The 14,671-nt window shown below is 39.9% G+C and overlaps 3 protein-coding genes across 3 annotated transcripts; 1 reads left to right on the top strand and 2 right to left on the bottom strand.

Moving 5' to 3' along the window:
• Positions 1-4: 4 nt before the first annotated feature.
• LOC137394520 (mucin-2-like) lies at positions 5-1,867 on the bottom strand. Its single transcript, XM_068081245.1, has one exon. It carries the CDS (start codon positions 1,865-1,867, stop codon positions 5-7), a length of 1,863 nt encoding a protein of 620 aa, XP_067937346.1.
• A 2,138-nt stretch (positions 1,868-4,005) lies between these two features.
• On the top strand, positions 4,006-5,013 carry LOC137394519 (uncharacterized). The gene has a single exon (XM_068081243.1). The coding sequence runs from the start codon at positions 4,006-4,008 to the stop codon at positions 5,011-5,013; it is 1,008 nt and encodes a 335-aa protein (XP_067937344.1).
• Positions 5,014-5,877: 864 nt separating this feature from the next.
• Positions 5,878-14,428, bottom strand: LOC137394895 (uncharacterized). Its single transcript, XM_068081675.1, has 5 exons — positions 14,294-14,428; positions 14,019-14,134; positions 9,456-9,634; positions 9,240-9,366; positions 5,878-6,816 (listed from the first exon to the last, which is right to left on the bottom strand). Exons 1-5 carry the CDS (start codon positions 14,343-14,345, stop codon positions 6,631-6,633), a joined length of 660 nt encoding a protein of 219 aa, XP_067937776.1. The 5' UTR covers positions 14,346-14,428; the 3' UTR covers positions 5,878-6,630.
• Between the last annotated feature and the right edge of the window lie 243 nt (positions 14,429-14,671).

Raw genomic sequence — 14,671 nt, 5'->3', positions numbered from 1 at the left:
AATATCAACCAGAAAGATGCTGGAATATGAAAACATCAGTTACACTAGTGATCATAGGAGCATTGAGTGTAGTCACACTAGTGATCATAGGAGCATTGAGTGTAGTCACACTAGTGATCATAGGAGCATTGAGTGTAGTCACACTAGTGATCATAGGAGCATTGAGTGTAGTCACACTAGTGATCATAGGAGCATTGAGTGTAGTCACACTAGTGATCATAGGAGCATTGAGTGTAGTCACACTAGTGATCATAGGAGCATTTAGTGTAGTCACACTAGTGATCATAGGAGCATTGAGTGTAGTCACACTAGTGATCATAGGAGCATTGAGTGTAGTTACACTAGTGATCATAGGAGCATTGAGTGTAGTCACACTAGTGATCATAGGAGCATTGAGTGTAGTCACACTAGTGATCATAGGAGCAATGGGTGTAGTCACACTAGTGATCATAGGAGCATTGAGTGTAGTCACACTAGTGATCATAGGAGCATTGAGTGTAGTCACACTAGTGATCATAGGAGCATTGAGTGTAGTCACACTAGTGATCATAGGAGCATTGAGTGTAGTCACACTAGTGATCATAGGAGCATTGAGTGTAGTCACACTAGTGATCATAGGAGCATTGAGTGTAGTCACACTAGTGATCATAGGAGCATTGGGTGTAGTCACCCTAGTGATCATAGGAGCATTGAGTGTAGTCACACTAGCGATCATAGGAGCATTGAGTGTAGTCACACTAGTGATCATAGGAGCATTGAGTGTAGTCACACTAGTGATCATAGGAGCATTGAGTGTAGTCACGCTAGTGATCATAGGAGCATTGAGTGTAGTCACACTAGTGATCATAGGAGCATTGAGTGTAGTCACACTAGTGATCATAGGAGCATTGGGTGTAGTCACACTAGTGATCATAGGAACATTGAGTGTAGTCACACTAGTGATCATAGGAGCATTGGGTGTAGTCACACTAGTGATCATAGGAGCATTGAGTGTAGTCACACTAGTGATCATAGGAGCATTGAGTGTAATCACACTAGTGATCATAGGAGCATTGAGTGTAGTCACACTAGTGATCATAGGAGCATTGAGTGTAGTCACACTAGTGATCATAGGAGCATTGAGTGTAGTCACACTAGTGATCATAGGAGCATTGAGTGTAGTCACACTAGTGATCATAGGAGCATTGAGTGTAGTCACACTAGTGATCATAGGAGCATTGAGTGTAGTCACACTAGTGATCATAGGAGCATTGGGTGTAGTCACACTAGTGATCATAGGAGCATTGAGTGTAGTCACACTAGTGATCATAGGAGCATTGAGTGTAGTCACACTAGTGATCATAGGAGCATTGGGTGTAGTCACACTAGTGATCATGGGAGCATTGGGTGTAGTCACGCTAGTGGTAATAGGAGCATTGGGTGTAGTTACACTAGTGATCATAGGAACATTGAGTGTAGTTACACTAGTGATCATAAGAGCATTGGGCGTAGTCACACTAGTGATAATAGGAACATTGAGTGTAGTCACACTAGTGATCATAGGAGCATTTAGTGTAGTCACACTAGTGATCATAGGAGCATTGAGTGTAGTCAAACTAGTGATCATAGGAGCATTGGGTGTAGTTAAACTAGTGATCATAGAAGCATTGAGTGTAGTCATACTAGTGATCATAGAAGCAATGGGTGTAGTTACACTAGTGATCATAGAAGCATTGAGTGTAGTCATACTAGTGATCATAGGAGCATTGGGTGTAGTTACACTAGTGATCATAGGAGCATTGGGTTTAGTCACACTAGTGATTATAGGATCATTGGGTCTCGTGACACTAGTGATCATAGGAATCATAGAAGCATTGGGTGTAGTCATACCTTTCCAAAAATATGGGTTATACCATTCAATATAGAATTGACATCACCCATTTAAGTTCATTTCATGAACAGACTCGACTGGTAAAAATCAAATCTGTGAACTTGAAATTCTCTGACCCGCAGTTGTAAGAGGAGAAGATGAATCGCTTTTGATTGCTATAAAAAAACTAAAATTGCAGCAAAACTTGGGAGACCGATTGTTGGAAACAGACATAATGTAGCGATAGTCCAGTTTGGCATGGTTTAAACTGGAAAGTCATGTATTGCAAGATGAGCACAGAGCAGCAGAATTTGTGCCACTTCTGAAAGCAAAGTTCAGATTTCTTAGTAGAATGTTTAAATAAACTCTGCCACTGTTTTTGTTAAATACTCAACCAAAGCTTTGCTGTACCTAAAACAATTATAGCCTTTTCAATGGCTTGAATTGCTGTATGGTGTTGTGTTTGCTAGACTATAGGGCTGACAACTCCTCATGGGATTGTTACTAGCTTAAGCTAGTAACAATCCCATGAAGAGTTGTCAGCCCTATAGTCTAGTTTATTCCATAAAGCAAACACAACACCATACAGCAACTCAAGCCATTGAAAAAGCTATAATTGCTTTAGATACAGCAGAGCTTTGGTTGAGTATTCAACAAAAACAGCGGCAGAGTTTATTTAAACATTCTACTGTAAAGGTTTGTGCGACCTTCACTTTCCTCCACTAGTACAAGATTCATGCATGAGTACAATACATATATTTCTGCTTAGTTCATAAGTTGTACAATAATGCTCAAGTAACAGGCAATGAGCAGGCCCAGAACAGCTCTGCTTTTCTACACAAATGTTCGAGCTTATATAGCTAGTAAGCTCCGCCTCCGTTCTACTTGGCTGGACCCGGCATGGCTGTGGCTTGGCTTGGCTGAACTCCGACCTCATTAACACGCCTGACTCAGTGCCGTATAGTTTCACAGAGTCCCGTGACCAAGAGCCGGAAACAAAAATGCTTGATTCCAAACAAACCCGATCGACTTACTGATCTCTAATGGAATATTCTTACCTCGCTCTCAACATCTCACTCTTTTGCATTTACTTTACTTTATTACAAAAATCACTGATAGTTTCTTGTAGAGAATTTTGTCTTTTTTCAAATGGTGTATAATACAACAATCAATTTCAGAGCGACTGCCAATGGGAGTAATTTTTGTTGGTTAGTGTTGCGGCCTCTCCATTATAACTTATAAAAAACAATAGTGGACGCGGTTTATTTGTTTGGAGCCGTGCGAGCTCCGATATGCGCATCCGTTAGCAGCGAAACTCTTTGAAGTTATACAGCTCTGTACTGGCAGAGTCATAGAGCTTTAAAAAGTCTCGCAACCAAAACCGGAAACAAAAACGTCGGATTCCAAACAAACCGTATCGACATACTGATCTCTAATGGAATATTCATACCTCTCTCTCAATACCGCTCTTTTTTGCATTTACTTTACGTTTTTGCAAAAACGTTATTAGCAGATTTTTGTAGGAAATTTTGTTTTCTTTCAAATGGTTCATGATACAACAATCAATTTTAAAGTGACTGCTAATGGGAGTAGTTTTTGTTGATTAATGTTGCGACCTCTCCATTATAACTTATATAAAAATAGTAGGCGTGGCCTGTTTGTTTAGAATCGAGCGAGCTCCCGTATACGCTTCTGTTAGTCGCGGGACTCTGTGAAACTATACGGCTCTGGCCTGACTGAACACAGCTTGGCTCAGCTTAACTCAGCCATATGCTCAGCTCCCAGTGGACCACATTCCACAACTCTACTAGGAAATCTGAATTCTGCTTTCAGAAGAGGCACAAATTCTATTGCTCTGTGCTCATCTTGCAATACATGACTTTCCAGTTTAAACCATGCCAAACTAAACTACCGCTATGTTATGTCGGTTTCCAACAATCGGTCTCCCATGTTTTGCTGTAATTTGAGTTTTTTATAGCGACCAAAAGAGGTTCACCTTCTCCTCTTAAAACTGCAGGTCAGAAAGTACAAGTTCACAGATTTGGTTTCAGCAAGTCGAGTCTGTTCATGAAATGAATTTTTATGGATGCTGTTAATTCTAAATTGAATGGTATAAACCATATTTTTGAAAAGGTAAGACTACACCCAATGCTCCTATGATCACTAGTGTGACTACACTCAATGCTCCTATGATCACTAGTGTGACTACACTCAATGCTCCTATGATCACTAGTGTGACTACACTCAATGCTTCTGTGATCACTAGTGTGACTACACTCAATGCTCCTATGATCACTAGTGTGACTACACTCAATGCTCTTATGATCACTAGTGTGACTACACTCAATGCTCCTATGATCACTAGTGTGACTACACTCAATGCTCCTATGATCACTAGTGTGACTACACTCAATGCTCCTATGATCACTAGTGTGACTACACTCAATGCTCCTATGATCACTAGTGTGACTACACTCAATGCTCCTATGATCACTAGTGTGACTACACTCAATGCTCCTATGATCACTAGTGTGACTACACTCAATGCTCCTATGATCACTAGTGTGACTACACTCAATGCTCCTATGATCACTAGTGTGACTACACTCAATGCTCCTATGATCACTAGTGTGACTACACTCAATGCTCCTATGATCACTAGTGTGACTACACTCAATGCTCCTATGATCACTAGTGTGACTACACTCAATGCTCCTATGATCACTAGTGTGACTACACTCAATGCTCCTATGATCACTAGTGTGACTACACTCAATGCTCCTATGATCACTAGTGTGACTACACTTAATGCTCCCATGATCACTAGTGTGACTACACCCAATGCTCCTATGATCACTAGTGTGACTACACTCAATGCTCCTATGATCACTAGTGTGACTACACTCAATGCTCCTATGATCACTAGTGTGACTACACTCAATGCTCCTATGATCACTAGTGTGACTACACTCAATGCTCCTATGATCACTAGTGTGACTACACTCAATGCTCCTATGATCACTAGTGTGACTACACCCAATGCTCCTATGATCACTAGTGTGACTACACTCAATGCTCCCATGATCACTAGTGTGACTACACTCAATGCTCCTATGATCACTAGTGTGACTGATGTTTTCATATCCCAGCATCTTTCTGGTTGATATTTTTCTCCTTTTTGCTTCTCCTTGCCAGCTATGTTTAGTCATTTCAAACCAGGATGTTGGTTATTTTAGTACATTAATATTTTTATCAACTACCACAACAACAACAAGGTTTGTCAGCTCATGTTTATCTGCTTCAATGTAGAAAAATGAAATGACCTTGACATGGTCATTTTCATTCTACTTGTCCAGAGTTTTCTACAAGTTTGTTGCCCAGCTGCCTTGTTTGTTGTCTTACTGTTAGGAGTTTGTGACTCCGCTCACTCTGGCATAGGTAGACTAGAACAACGCAGCCAGTTTTCTGGTTTTGTTCTAACTGTATTTTGATTAGCACAACAAAAACAAAGTATTGTGCTGAAAACTGCTTATTCACTGCAGACATACTTCTTGTAGTTGTCTACACTGTTTTTACAGCTTTATAAGATTGTTGATGACTGTTTACAGTAGTCAATGAGTAAACTTAGTTATAAAATGTCCGCTGCCAGTTCTGTCCTTTCTTTCAGACAGCTTCAGAACAAAGCAAGATCTGTTTACAAATACAGTTCTTTCTCTTTCTCCAAGCTCTTTCTCTCCAGAAGCTCTATTTTACTTTTTAGTGTTATACCAGAATATGGTCTGCAGAAATATACGATCATCTTCTTCACCCTTTTAGAACAGCATGCTGGGATATGCTAAAAATATTTGTACCTTTATTGTTTCATCTCATTCAGATTTTTTCAGACTTGATGTTTGCAACACGATTTCTTACTGTAGCGAGTTTAGTTCACACCGCTGTCATTGACTTCAAGAAGTGATTGTATCTGCGGAATGCTATGAAATTTACAAAAACACTTCGATAGTAGATGAATGTCTTACAAGTATTGTGTGCAAATTATATTCAAAAAACAGAAAGCAGAAAATATTGATAGAGGCATTGCTGGGAAACATCTAAAAATGATTTACCTCCAGATGTAAACCTCCATAAAATGAGTCATGTTATGCAAGCGCTATATATAATAAACATATTAATACTTCTGTCTTGCAGCTCTATTGTTCTATGATTGGCTACACGCCTGACTCGCTGCTCTGGGAATGGCCGCACGCCTGACTTGATGCCCTAGGATTGGCTACAGGCCTGACTTGCTGCTCTGGGATTGGCTATATGCCTAACTTGCTGCTCTGGGATTGGCTGCACGCCTGACTTGCTGCTCTGGGATTGGCTACACACCTGACTTGCTGCTCTCGTATTGGCTATGAGCCAACCTCTCTGACCTAAACTCTGCTGCATCAGATAGATTCTGAGCTAAAGCCGATTTTACTGTCATTCATATCAACAGGAATTTTAGGTGCTGAAGTAGAGGGTGCAGACAGAGGGTGCAAGTAGAGGGTGCAGACAGAAGGTGGAGGTAAAGGGGAAAATTAGAGTGTGCCAGTAAAGGGTGTAAGTAGAGTGTGCAGGTAGAGGGTGCAGGTAGAGAGTGAAGGTAGAGGGTGCAGCTAGAGGATGAAGGTACAAGGTCCAGGTAGAGAGTGGGGGTAGAGTGTGCAGGTAAAGGGTGCAGGTAGAGGACTAGAGCGTGCAAGTAGAGGGTGCAGGTAGAATGACACAATAATAAAAAAGAACTAAATTAAGTCTTGTCAGAGCTTGTAAGCTTCATTATCTATGCCAGCCGTGGCTTCTTCTCCAGATGTGCTTTGAGTAAGAGATCCTGGAATGCCGGAGTATATTCTCAAACTGCTGTCTTGTTTAAAAGACTGGTAGACACTTTTTGACGGATTTGAGGCTTTTCCAGGATCAAAGTCTACATAGCTCTCACCATCAGGCTAAAACAGAGGCTGGCAGTTGGAGCTAATTGAACTGCCAAGAAGAACCAAGAACTGGCTGACACACAAACTTTGAGAAATATATGTATAGATTGTAGATTCCTACTTTATCTACTGTACTGTTTTACTACAGAGTCAGAAATTGTTAAGAAGAATGATGGAACTTTCATTTGCTTTCATGCTTGTAATGTTGGCAAAAGTGTGAGTGTGTGTTTTTTTCGTTTCTATAAAACACACATGAAATTGGAAACCAAAAAAATTAATAAAAGTTGACCTGAGTTGAGGGATTTGAGTTGGTTAATAAATTTTGTAATAAAATGTTTCCCAACCTTAAAAAGAAGTGGAAATGGGCAGGTTTTGAGGGAGTAATTCATGTGATGGGCAAAATGTAATAGGAGGAACATGTGATAAGAGGAGCATGTGATAGGAGGAACATGTGATAGGAGGAACATGTGATAGGAGGAGCCTGTGATAGGAGGAACATGTGACAAAAGGAGCTTGTGATAGGTGTCTGTGATAGGAGGAACATGTGATAGGAGGAGCCTGTGATAGGAGGAACATGTGACAAAAGGAGCTTGTGATAGGTGTCTGTGATAGGAGGAACATGTGATAGGAGGAGCCTGTGATAGGAGGAACATGTGACAAAAGGAGCCTGTGATAGGAGGTGTCTGTGATAGGAGGAACATGTGATAGGAGGAACATGTGATAGGAGGAGCATGTGATAGGAGGAGCATGTGATAGGAGGAACATGTGATAAGAGGAGCATGTGATAAGAGGAACATGTGATAGAAGGAACATGTGATAGGAGGAACATGTGATAGGAAGAACATGTGGTAGGATGAGCATGTGATAGGATGAGCATGTGATAGGAGGAACATGTGATAGGAGGAACATGTGACAAAAGGAGCCTGTGATAAAAGGAGCCTGTGATATTAGGAACATATGATAGGAGGAACATGTGATAGGAGGAGCATGTGATAGGAGGAGCATGTGATAGGAGGAGCCTGTGATAGGAGGAGGATGTGATAGGAGGTGTCTGTGATAGGAGGAATATGTGATAGGAGGAACATGTGATAGGAGGAACATGTGATAGGAGGAGCCTGTGATAGGAGGAACATGTGACATAAGGAGCCTGTGATAGGAGGAGCCTGTGATAGGAGGAGCTTGTGATAGGAAGAACATGTAATAGGAGGAACATGTGATAGGAGGAACATGTGATAGGAGGAGCCTGTGATAGGAGGAACATGTGACAAAAGGAGCCTGTGATAGGAGGTGTCTGTGATAGGAGGAACATGTGATAGGAGGAACATGTGATAGGAGGAGCATGTGATAGGAGGAGCATGTGATAGGAGGAACATGTGATAAGAGGAGCATGTGATAAGAGGAACATGTGATAGAAGGAACATGTGATAGGAGGAACATGTGATAGGAAGAACATGTGGTAGGAGGAGCATGTGATAGGAGGAGCATGTGATAGGAGGAACATGTGATAGGAGGAACATGTGACAAAAGGAGCCTGTGATAAAAGGAGCCTGTGATAGGAGGAACATGTGATAGGAGGAACATGTGATGGGAGGAGCATGTGATAGGAGGAGCATGTGATAGGAGGAGCCTGTGATAGGAGGAGGATGTGATAGGAGGAACATGTGATAGGAGGAACATGTGATGGGAGGAGCATGTGATGGGAGGAGCATGTGATAGGAGGAGCCTGTGATAGGAGGAACATGTGACAAAAGGAGTCTGTGATAGGAGGTGTCTGTGATAGGAGGAACATGTGATAGGAGGAGCCTGTGATAGGAGGAGCCTGTCATATAAAGTGCTTGTGATAGGAGGAGCATGTGATAGGAGGAGCCTGTCATAGGAGGAGCCTGTGATAGGAGGAACATGTGACAGAAGGAGTCTGTGATAGGAGGTGCCTGTGATAGGAGGAGCATGTGATAGGAGGAGCATGTGATAGGAGGAGCCTGTGATAGGAGGAGCATGTGATAGGAGGAGCATGTGATAGGATGATCATGTGATAGGAGGAACATGTGATGGGAGGAGCATGTGAAAGGGGGAGCCTGTGATAAGAGGAGTCTGTGATAGGAGGTGCAACTGATGAAAAAGCAAGTAGATCAAGATGCAATAGATCTATAAAGAATGGACCAAGTTGTTTTTCTGTTGTTTTCCAGTTAATTTATCTGTTATAGCAGACCTTGCTGACCAATATCCAGTTATGCACTCATCCTACTGCTGACTGTCTCGGAAAAACTTTAGAAGATGAAAGAACATGGCTTCTACCATCCATTATTTATAGTGTGTTTTATAATCTGAAGCAATTTTACTGCTAAAAAAACCATGTGATGTTCAAACGACCTCGGACATCTGTTTATGATCTTTTAGTTAAATAACATCAGAGTGAGATGACAAAATAAGTGGTTTACCTCTACTTTAGGCCTTGAAATCGGCATCAAGTAACCTGTGAAATCATATCTGGGAGAAACGCTCGGAATTGATGGATCAACTTGACCAGTTGTTTCGGCTTGTCCATTCCCTTCTTCTTGAGATAATCTAAACTCAAACAATCAGTTTGATACAAATATTAACAATAATAATAATAGTTATTAATTACTCTAAGTAGATAGTTTCTTTAAACAAACCTGACATTCTTAGATCTGTCGTCGATATAGTCATAAATGTGTCCGCTCTCATTGCTGCGAATTGACATGTGAGGAGCAGCCTGTTGTCCTAGGCTGCTCGGGTGTCTGGTTTTTCGGTGTTTGTAGAGGTATACCGCTAGAGCCAGAGCTATTCCTAGGACAACGGCAATGGCTATAACCTACAACAGTTTTAACTGGTGGTTACTAATATTGTTGCGAAGGCAACTGCGACTGTTTGTGAATTGGCCATTTTTCTAGCTAAGAGTCTCCTAGTTAAGAATATTTGCTGTGGAGTAACGTCATTGCCGGTGAATTTACAAAACTAATCACTCCTATGATGCACAAATCATGTGCATATTAATTAACTAGCTGTGCTAACCGGCGTTGCCGGGTTAGAAAAAAGCCTTTGATCAGAAAATTGATTTGTATTTAACATATAACAACATTTCCCATTCTTACCTTCAAACCACATATTATGAGAAAAGTTATGATAGATAGCTTCTGATGGAACAGTAACTTTTTTGATACGCACACACTTCTATGCAAGAACTTTCATTATTAGATCAACATATTTTGGAGTTTTGTTTTGTTTTTTTTCAGTTCACTTTAATTGTATGATTACCGAATTACCAAATAATCTTTTAATTTAATCTTGCCAAAACTAACTTAATTTAGCTATTACTTCCTAATTATTTCACATTTATATCTAAACCCTGTTATAGTTGTTTTATTTTTTTTAATTTATTTGACAATCTCAACACATTATCTTCATGATATGAAGTTTAAAAGTTACAGTTGTTTGAAAAAGTTTGAAAACCTTTAGAGTTGTTTTTATTTTCTTTTAAATTATTTCAACTGCACAAAACACTTTTTCTCATGATATATAGTTTGTAAGTTAGAATATTAAATGTTGTTATATATGTTAAATACAAAATCAGTTTTCTGCGCAAAGACCTTTATATTACTAGTATCGAGTATAGTTCGTATAGTAGTAGAGTAGTAGTAGAGTAGTAGAGTAGTAGTAGTAGTAGAGTATAGTAGTATAGTACTAGTACTCAAAGATTTTATGGATAGCTTCTGGTGGAACAGTAACCTTTTTTATACACATGCACTTCTATGCAAGAATTGTGATTATTAATTCAATATATTCAGGGTTTTTATTTTGTTTTTGTCAGCAATACAACAATGATGTTGCTGCGCAACACCAAGCTGCTACGATGACACACCAACCTCCCCTTTGCCACCAGCCTTCACCACCACGGCGATACACGCCCACAGTAGAATGCTGTCACCGATCTCACGGCAGTACAAATCTGCCAACCCGTAGGCAAACTAAATCAGCAGCCTCGCCGCTACCTAATGGACTCTCAAGTCCGATCTCCACAGCGCAAATTGCTTGTCAGTAGAAGCACGGCAATACAGATGATCAGCTCACTTGCTCCCCAGCTGAGCATGTGATTCATGCCAGTTTATATAGCAAGACCCGTTAGATAGTCCCCTGGCTTTTTCTGGTTTTAAGTTGGCTTTTTTGTGAAAAGCCAACATTTCAATAGCTCTGGCTTTTCAAGATAACCACCCCTTACATTACCAAATCATATTTTATTGTAATCGTACCAAAGCTAACTTAATTTAGCTATTACTTGCTACTTATTTTCCATTTATTTCTCATTTAAACCCATAGTTGTTTTATTCATTCAATTTATTTAATCTGCACAAAACATTTTCCTCGTAATATGAAGTTTGAAAGTTACAGTTGTTCGACAAAGTTTGAAAACCTGCACAGCTGTTTTTAGTTTTTCTCTTAATTTATTTCAACTACAAAAAACACTACCAAAATAACTACACAATCGATACTAGTGCAGATGTAAAAATGAGATACCGTACGGTCTTTGTCTGATCGAATGGAGAGAGAGTGCCGAAGCTCTTCCCATATGCGTCCGCGTGAGAAGAATTGGCTTTTACCCCATATATAGTAGTTGAAACTTATGAAAAAAAATCCAAATAAGGGTATAGTAACATGTGTGCGCAATGCTAAAATAATTAGCGCGTGGCTACGGTTTATCAAATATGATAACGCCTTAGATCGGTATTTCCTAACATGGGCATCGTAACGTGTGGGCGTAATGCTAAATTAATAGCTATAGCTAGACAATCAAAACGACGAATACACGATTACACATCCGACCAATTTTGAGAAATATATATATATATATATAGATGTAGAAAGAATTTAGAGTTGGTAAAACACTCAAGATGACAAGAGAGTCGATATTTAACATCAATTGCAGAAGGGTTGACATACATTCAGTGTCTGATTGGCACACAGAGTTGACATCCATTCAGTGTCTGACTGGCACACATAGTTGACATACATTTAGTGTCTGAATGACATACATAGTTGACATATATTCAGTGTCTGAATGACATACAGAGTTGACATACATTTAGTGTCTGAATGATGCACAGAGTTGACATACATTCAGTGTCTGAATGACGCACAGAGTTGACATACATTCAGTGTCTGAATGGAATACAGAATTGGCATACATTCAGTGTCTGAATGACATACTGAGTTGACATACATTCAGTGTCTGAATGATGTACAGAGTTGATGTACATTCAGCATTTGCATGACATACAGTGTTGACATACATTCAATGTCTGAATGACATTCCGAGTTGACATACATTCAGTGCCTGAATGATGCACAGAGTTGACATCCATTCAGTGTCTGATTGGCACACAGAGTTGACATACATTCAGTGTCTGAATCACGTGCAGAGTTGACATACAATCAGGGTCTGAATGACATACAGAGTTGACATACGTACATTCAGTGTCTGAATGACATACAGAGTTGACATACTTTCAGTGTCTGAATGACATACAGAGTTGACATACATTCAGTGTCTGAATGATGCACAGAGTTGACATACATTCAGTGTCTGAATGACATACAGAATTGGCATACATTCAGTGTCTGAATGACATACTGAGTTGACATACATTTAGTGTCTGAATGACATACAGAGTTGACATACATTCAGTGTCTGAATGACATACTGAGTTGACATACATTCAGTGTCTGAATGATGTACAGAGTTGATGTACATTCAGCATTTGCATGACATACAGTGTTGACATACATTCAATGTCTGAATGACATTCCGAGTTGACATACATTCAGTGCCTGAATGATGCACAGAGTTGACATCCATTCAGTGTCTGATTGGCACACAGAGTTGACATACATTCAGTGTCTGAATCACGTGCAGAGTTGACATACAATCAGGGTCTGAATGACATACAGAGTTGACATACGTACATTCAGTGTCTGAATGACATACAGAGTTGACATACTTTCAGTGTCTGAATGACATACAGAGTTGACATACATTCAGTGTCTGAATGATGCACAGAGTTGACATACATTCAGTGTCTGAATGACATACAGAATTGACATCCATTCAGTGTCTGACTGGCACACATAGTTGACATACATTTAGTGTCTGAATGACATACATAGTTGACATATATTCAGTGTCTGAATGACATACAGAGTTGACATACATTTAGTGTCTGAATGATGCACAGAGTTGACATACATTCAGTGTCTGAATGACGCACAGAGTTGACATACATTCAGTGTCTGAATGGAATACAGAATTGGCATACATTCAGTGTCTGAATGACATACTGAGTTGACATACATTCAGTGTCTGAATGATGTACAGAGTTGATGTACATTCAGCATTTGCATGACATACAGTGTTGACATACATTCAATGTCTGAATGACATTCCGAGTTGACATACATTCAGTGCCTGAATGATGCACAGAGTTGACATCCATTCAGTGTCTGATTGGCACACAGAGTTGACATACATTCAGTGTCTGAATCACGTGCAGAGTTGACATACAATCAGGGTCTGAATGACATACAGAGTTGACATACGTACATTCAGTGTCTGAATGACATACAGAGTTGACATACTTTCAGTGTCTGAATGACATACAGAGTTGACATACATTCAGTGTCTGAATGATGCACAGAGTTGACATACATTCAGTGTCTGAATGACATACAGAATTGGCATACATTCAGTGTCTGAATGACATACTGAGTTGACATACATTTAGTGTCTGAATGACATACAGAGTTGACATACATTCAGTGTCTGAATGACGCACAGAGTTGACATACATTCAGTGTCTGAATGACGCACAGAGTTGACATACATTCAGTGTCTGAATGACATACAGAATTGGCATACATTCAGTGTCTGATTGGCACACAGAGTTGACATACATTCAGCGTCTGAATCACGTACAGAGTTGATATACATTCAGTGTCTGATTGGCACATAGAGTTGACGCACATTCAGTGTCTGAATGACGTACAGAGTTAACATTCAGACACTTCTCATAATAAATAAAATTTAGCAATAAATGTTGGCTCATGAAATCTACAAAATTTAGTCTGAGAACACAGACTACCTCCTGTTATTTTTGGAAGTTTGTCTTATCCAGCTCGATACTGTATCATTTATGATAATATCTCACAGCTATTATGATGATGGCAGATAATGGGAACTCTGTAGACATAGTGGTTCCACTCCCGTTTCCAGATTCAGGCTCACTCGGGGTGTAGCTTGTTGGCTCATCAGTGACTGGGCACACTGCAAAATCACAAAACGAGCTCTCAAATTTCTAGCAAGAAAGATTATACTTGACATTATATGAAGCAAAACTGGGTTCCGAGATTGTCACATGCAGTTTCACTGGCATATTGACAGGTTGTCTAGTTCACAAAGGTATGTTATGTACGTACTACTCACTTGCAGCCCCAGTAACATATGAACAGTTATCTAGCTCTGGCGGATAGGTCATTTTGATGTTGGGATTATTTGGTAACCAGCGGCGAAGCCAAGCCAACGAACAGTCACATATGGCATTATTTAAACCCCAGTCAAAGATTTCTATTGCAGGTAGATTTTCTAATACATCTCGGCTCAAGCTGATCAGCAGGTTTTCACGAATATTCAACGTCGTGAGAGATGTTAGCTCTCTACAACAATATCACGACATGTATTACAGAGTACTCAGTGAGAGATGTTAGCTCTCTACAACAATATCACGACATGTATTACAGAGTACTCAGCGAGAGACATCAGATCTCTACAACAATATCACGACATGTATTACAGAGTACTCAG

Source organism: Watersipora subatra, chromosome 4 (genome assembly GCF_963576615.1).
Source record: "Watersipora subatra chromosome 4, tzWatSuba1.1, whole genome shotgun sequence".
NCBI classification, from domain to species: domain Eukaryota; kingdom Metazoa; phylum Bryozoa; class Gymnolaemata; order Cheilostomatida; family Watersiporidae; genus Watersipora; species Watersipora subatra.
Note: the sequence above shows the minus strand (reverse complement) of the source record. Positions and strands in the feature narration are given on the sequence as shown.

Bases quoted from the DNA above. Each gene is read 5' to 3' on its own strand.
- LOC137394520 (XM_068081245.1), bottom strand. From the start codon at position 1,867: ATGACTACACCCAATGCTTCTATGATTCCTATGATCACTAGTGTCACG.
- LOC137394519 (XM_068081243.1), top strand. From the start codon at position 4,006: ATGATCACTAGTGTGACTACACTCAATGCTCCTATGATCACTAGTGTG.
- LOC137394895 (XM_068081675.1), bottom strand. From the start codon at position 14,345: ATGACCTATCCGCCAGAGCTAGATAACTGTTCATATGTTACTGGGGCT. The intron at 9,635-14,018 runs GTGAGATATTAT...AAACTGTTGTAG, and splicing joins CTGCCATCATCATAATAGCT to GTTATAGCCATTGCCGTTGT. The intron at 6,817-9,239 runs GTAAACCACTTA...CCTCTGTTTTAG, and splicing joins TTTCAAGGCCTAAAGTAGAG to CCTGATGGTGAGAGCTATGT.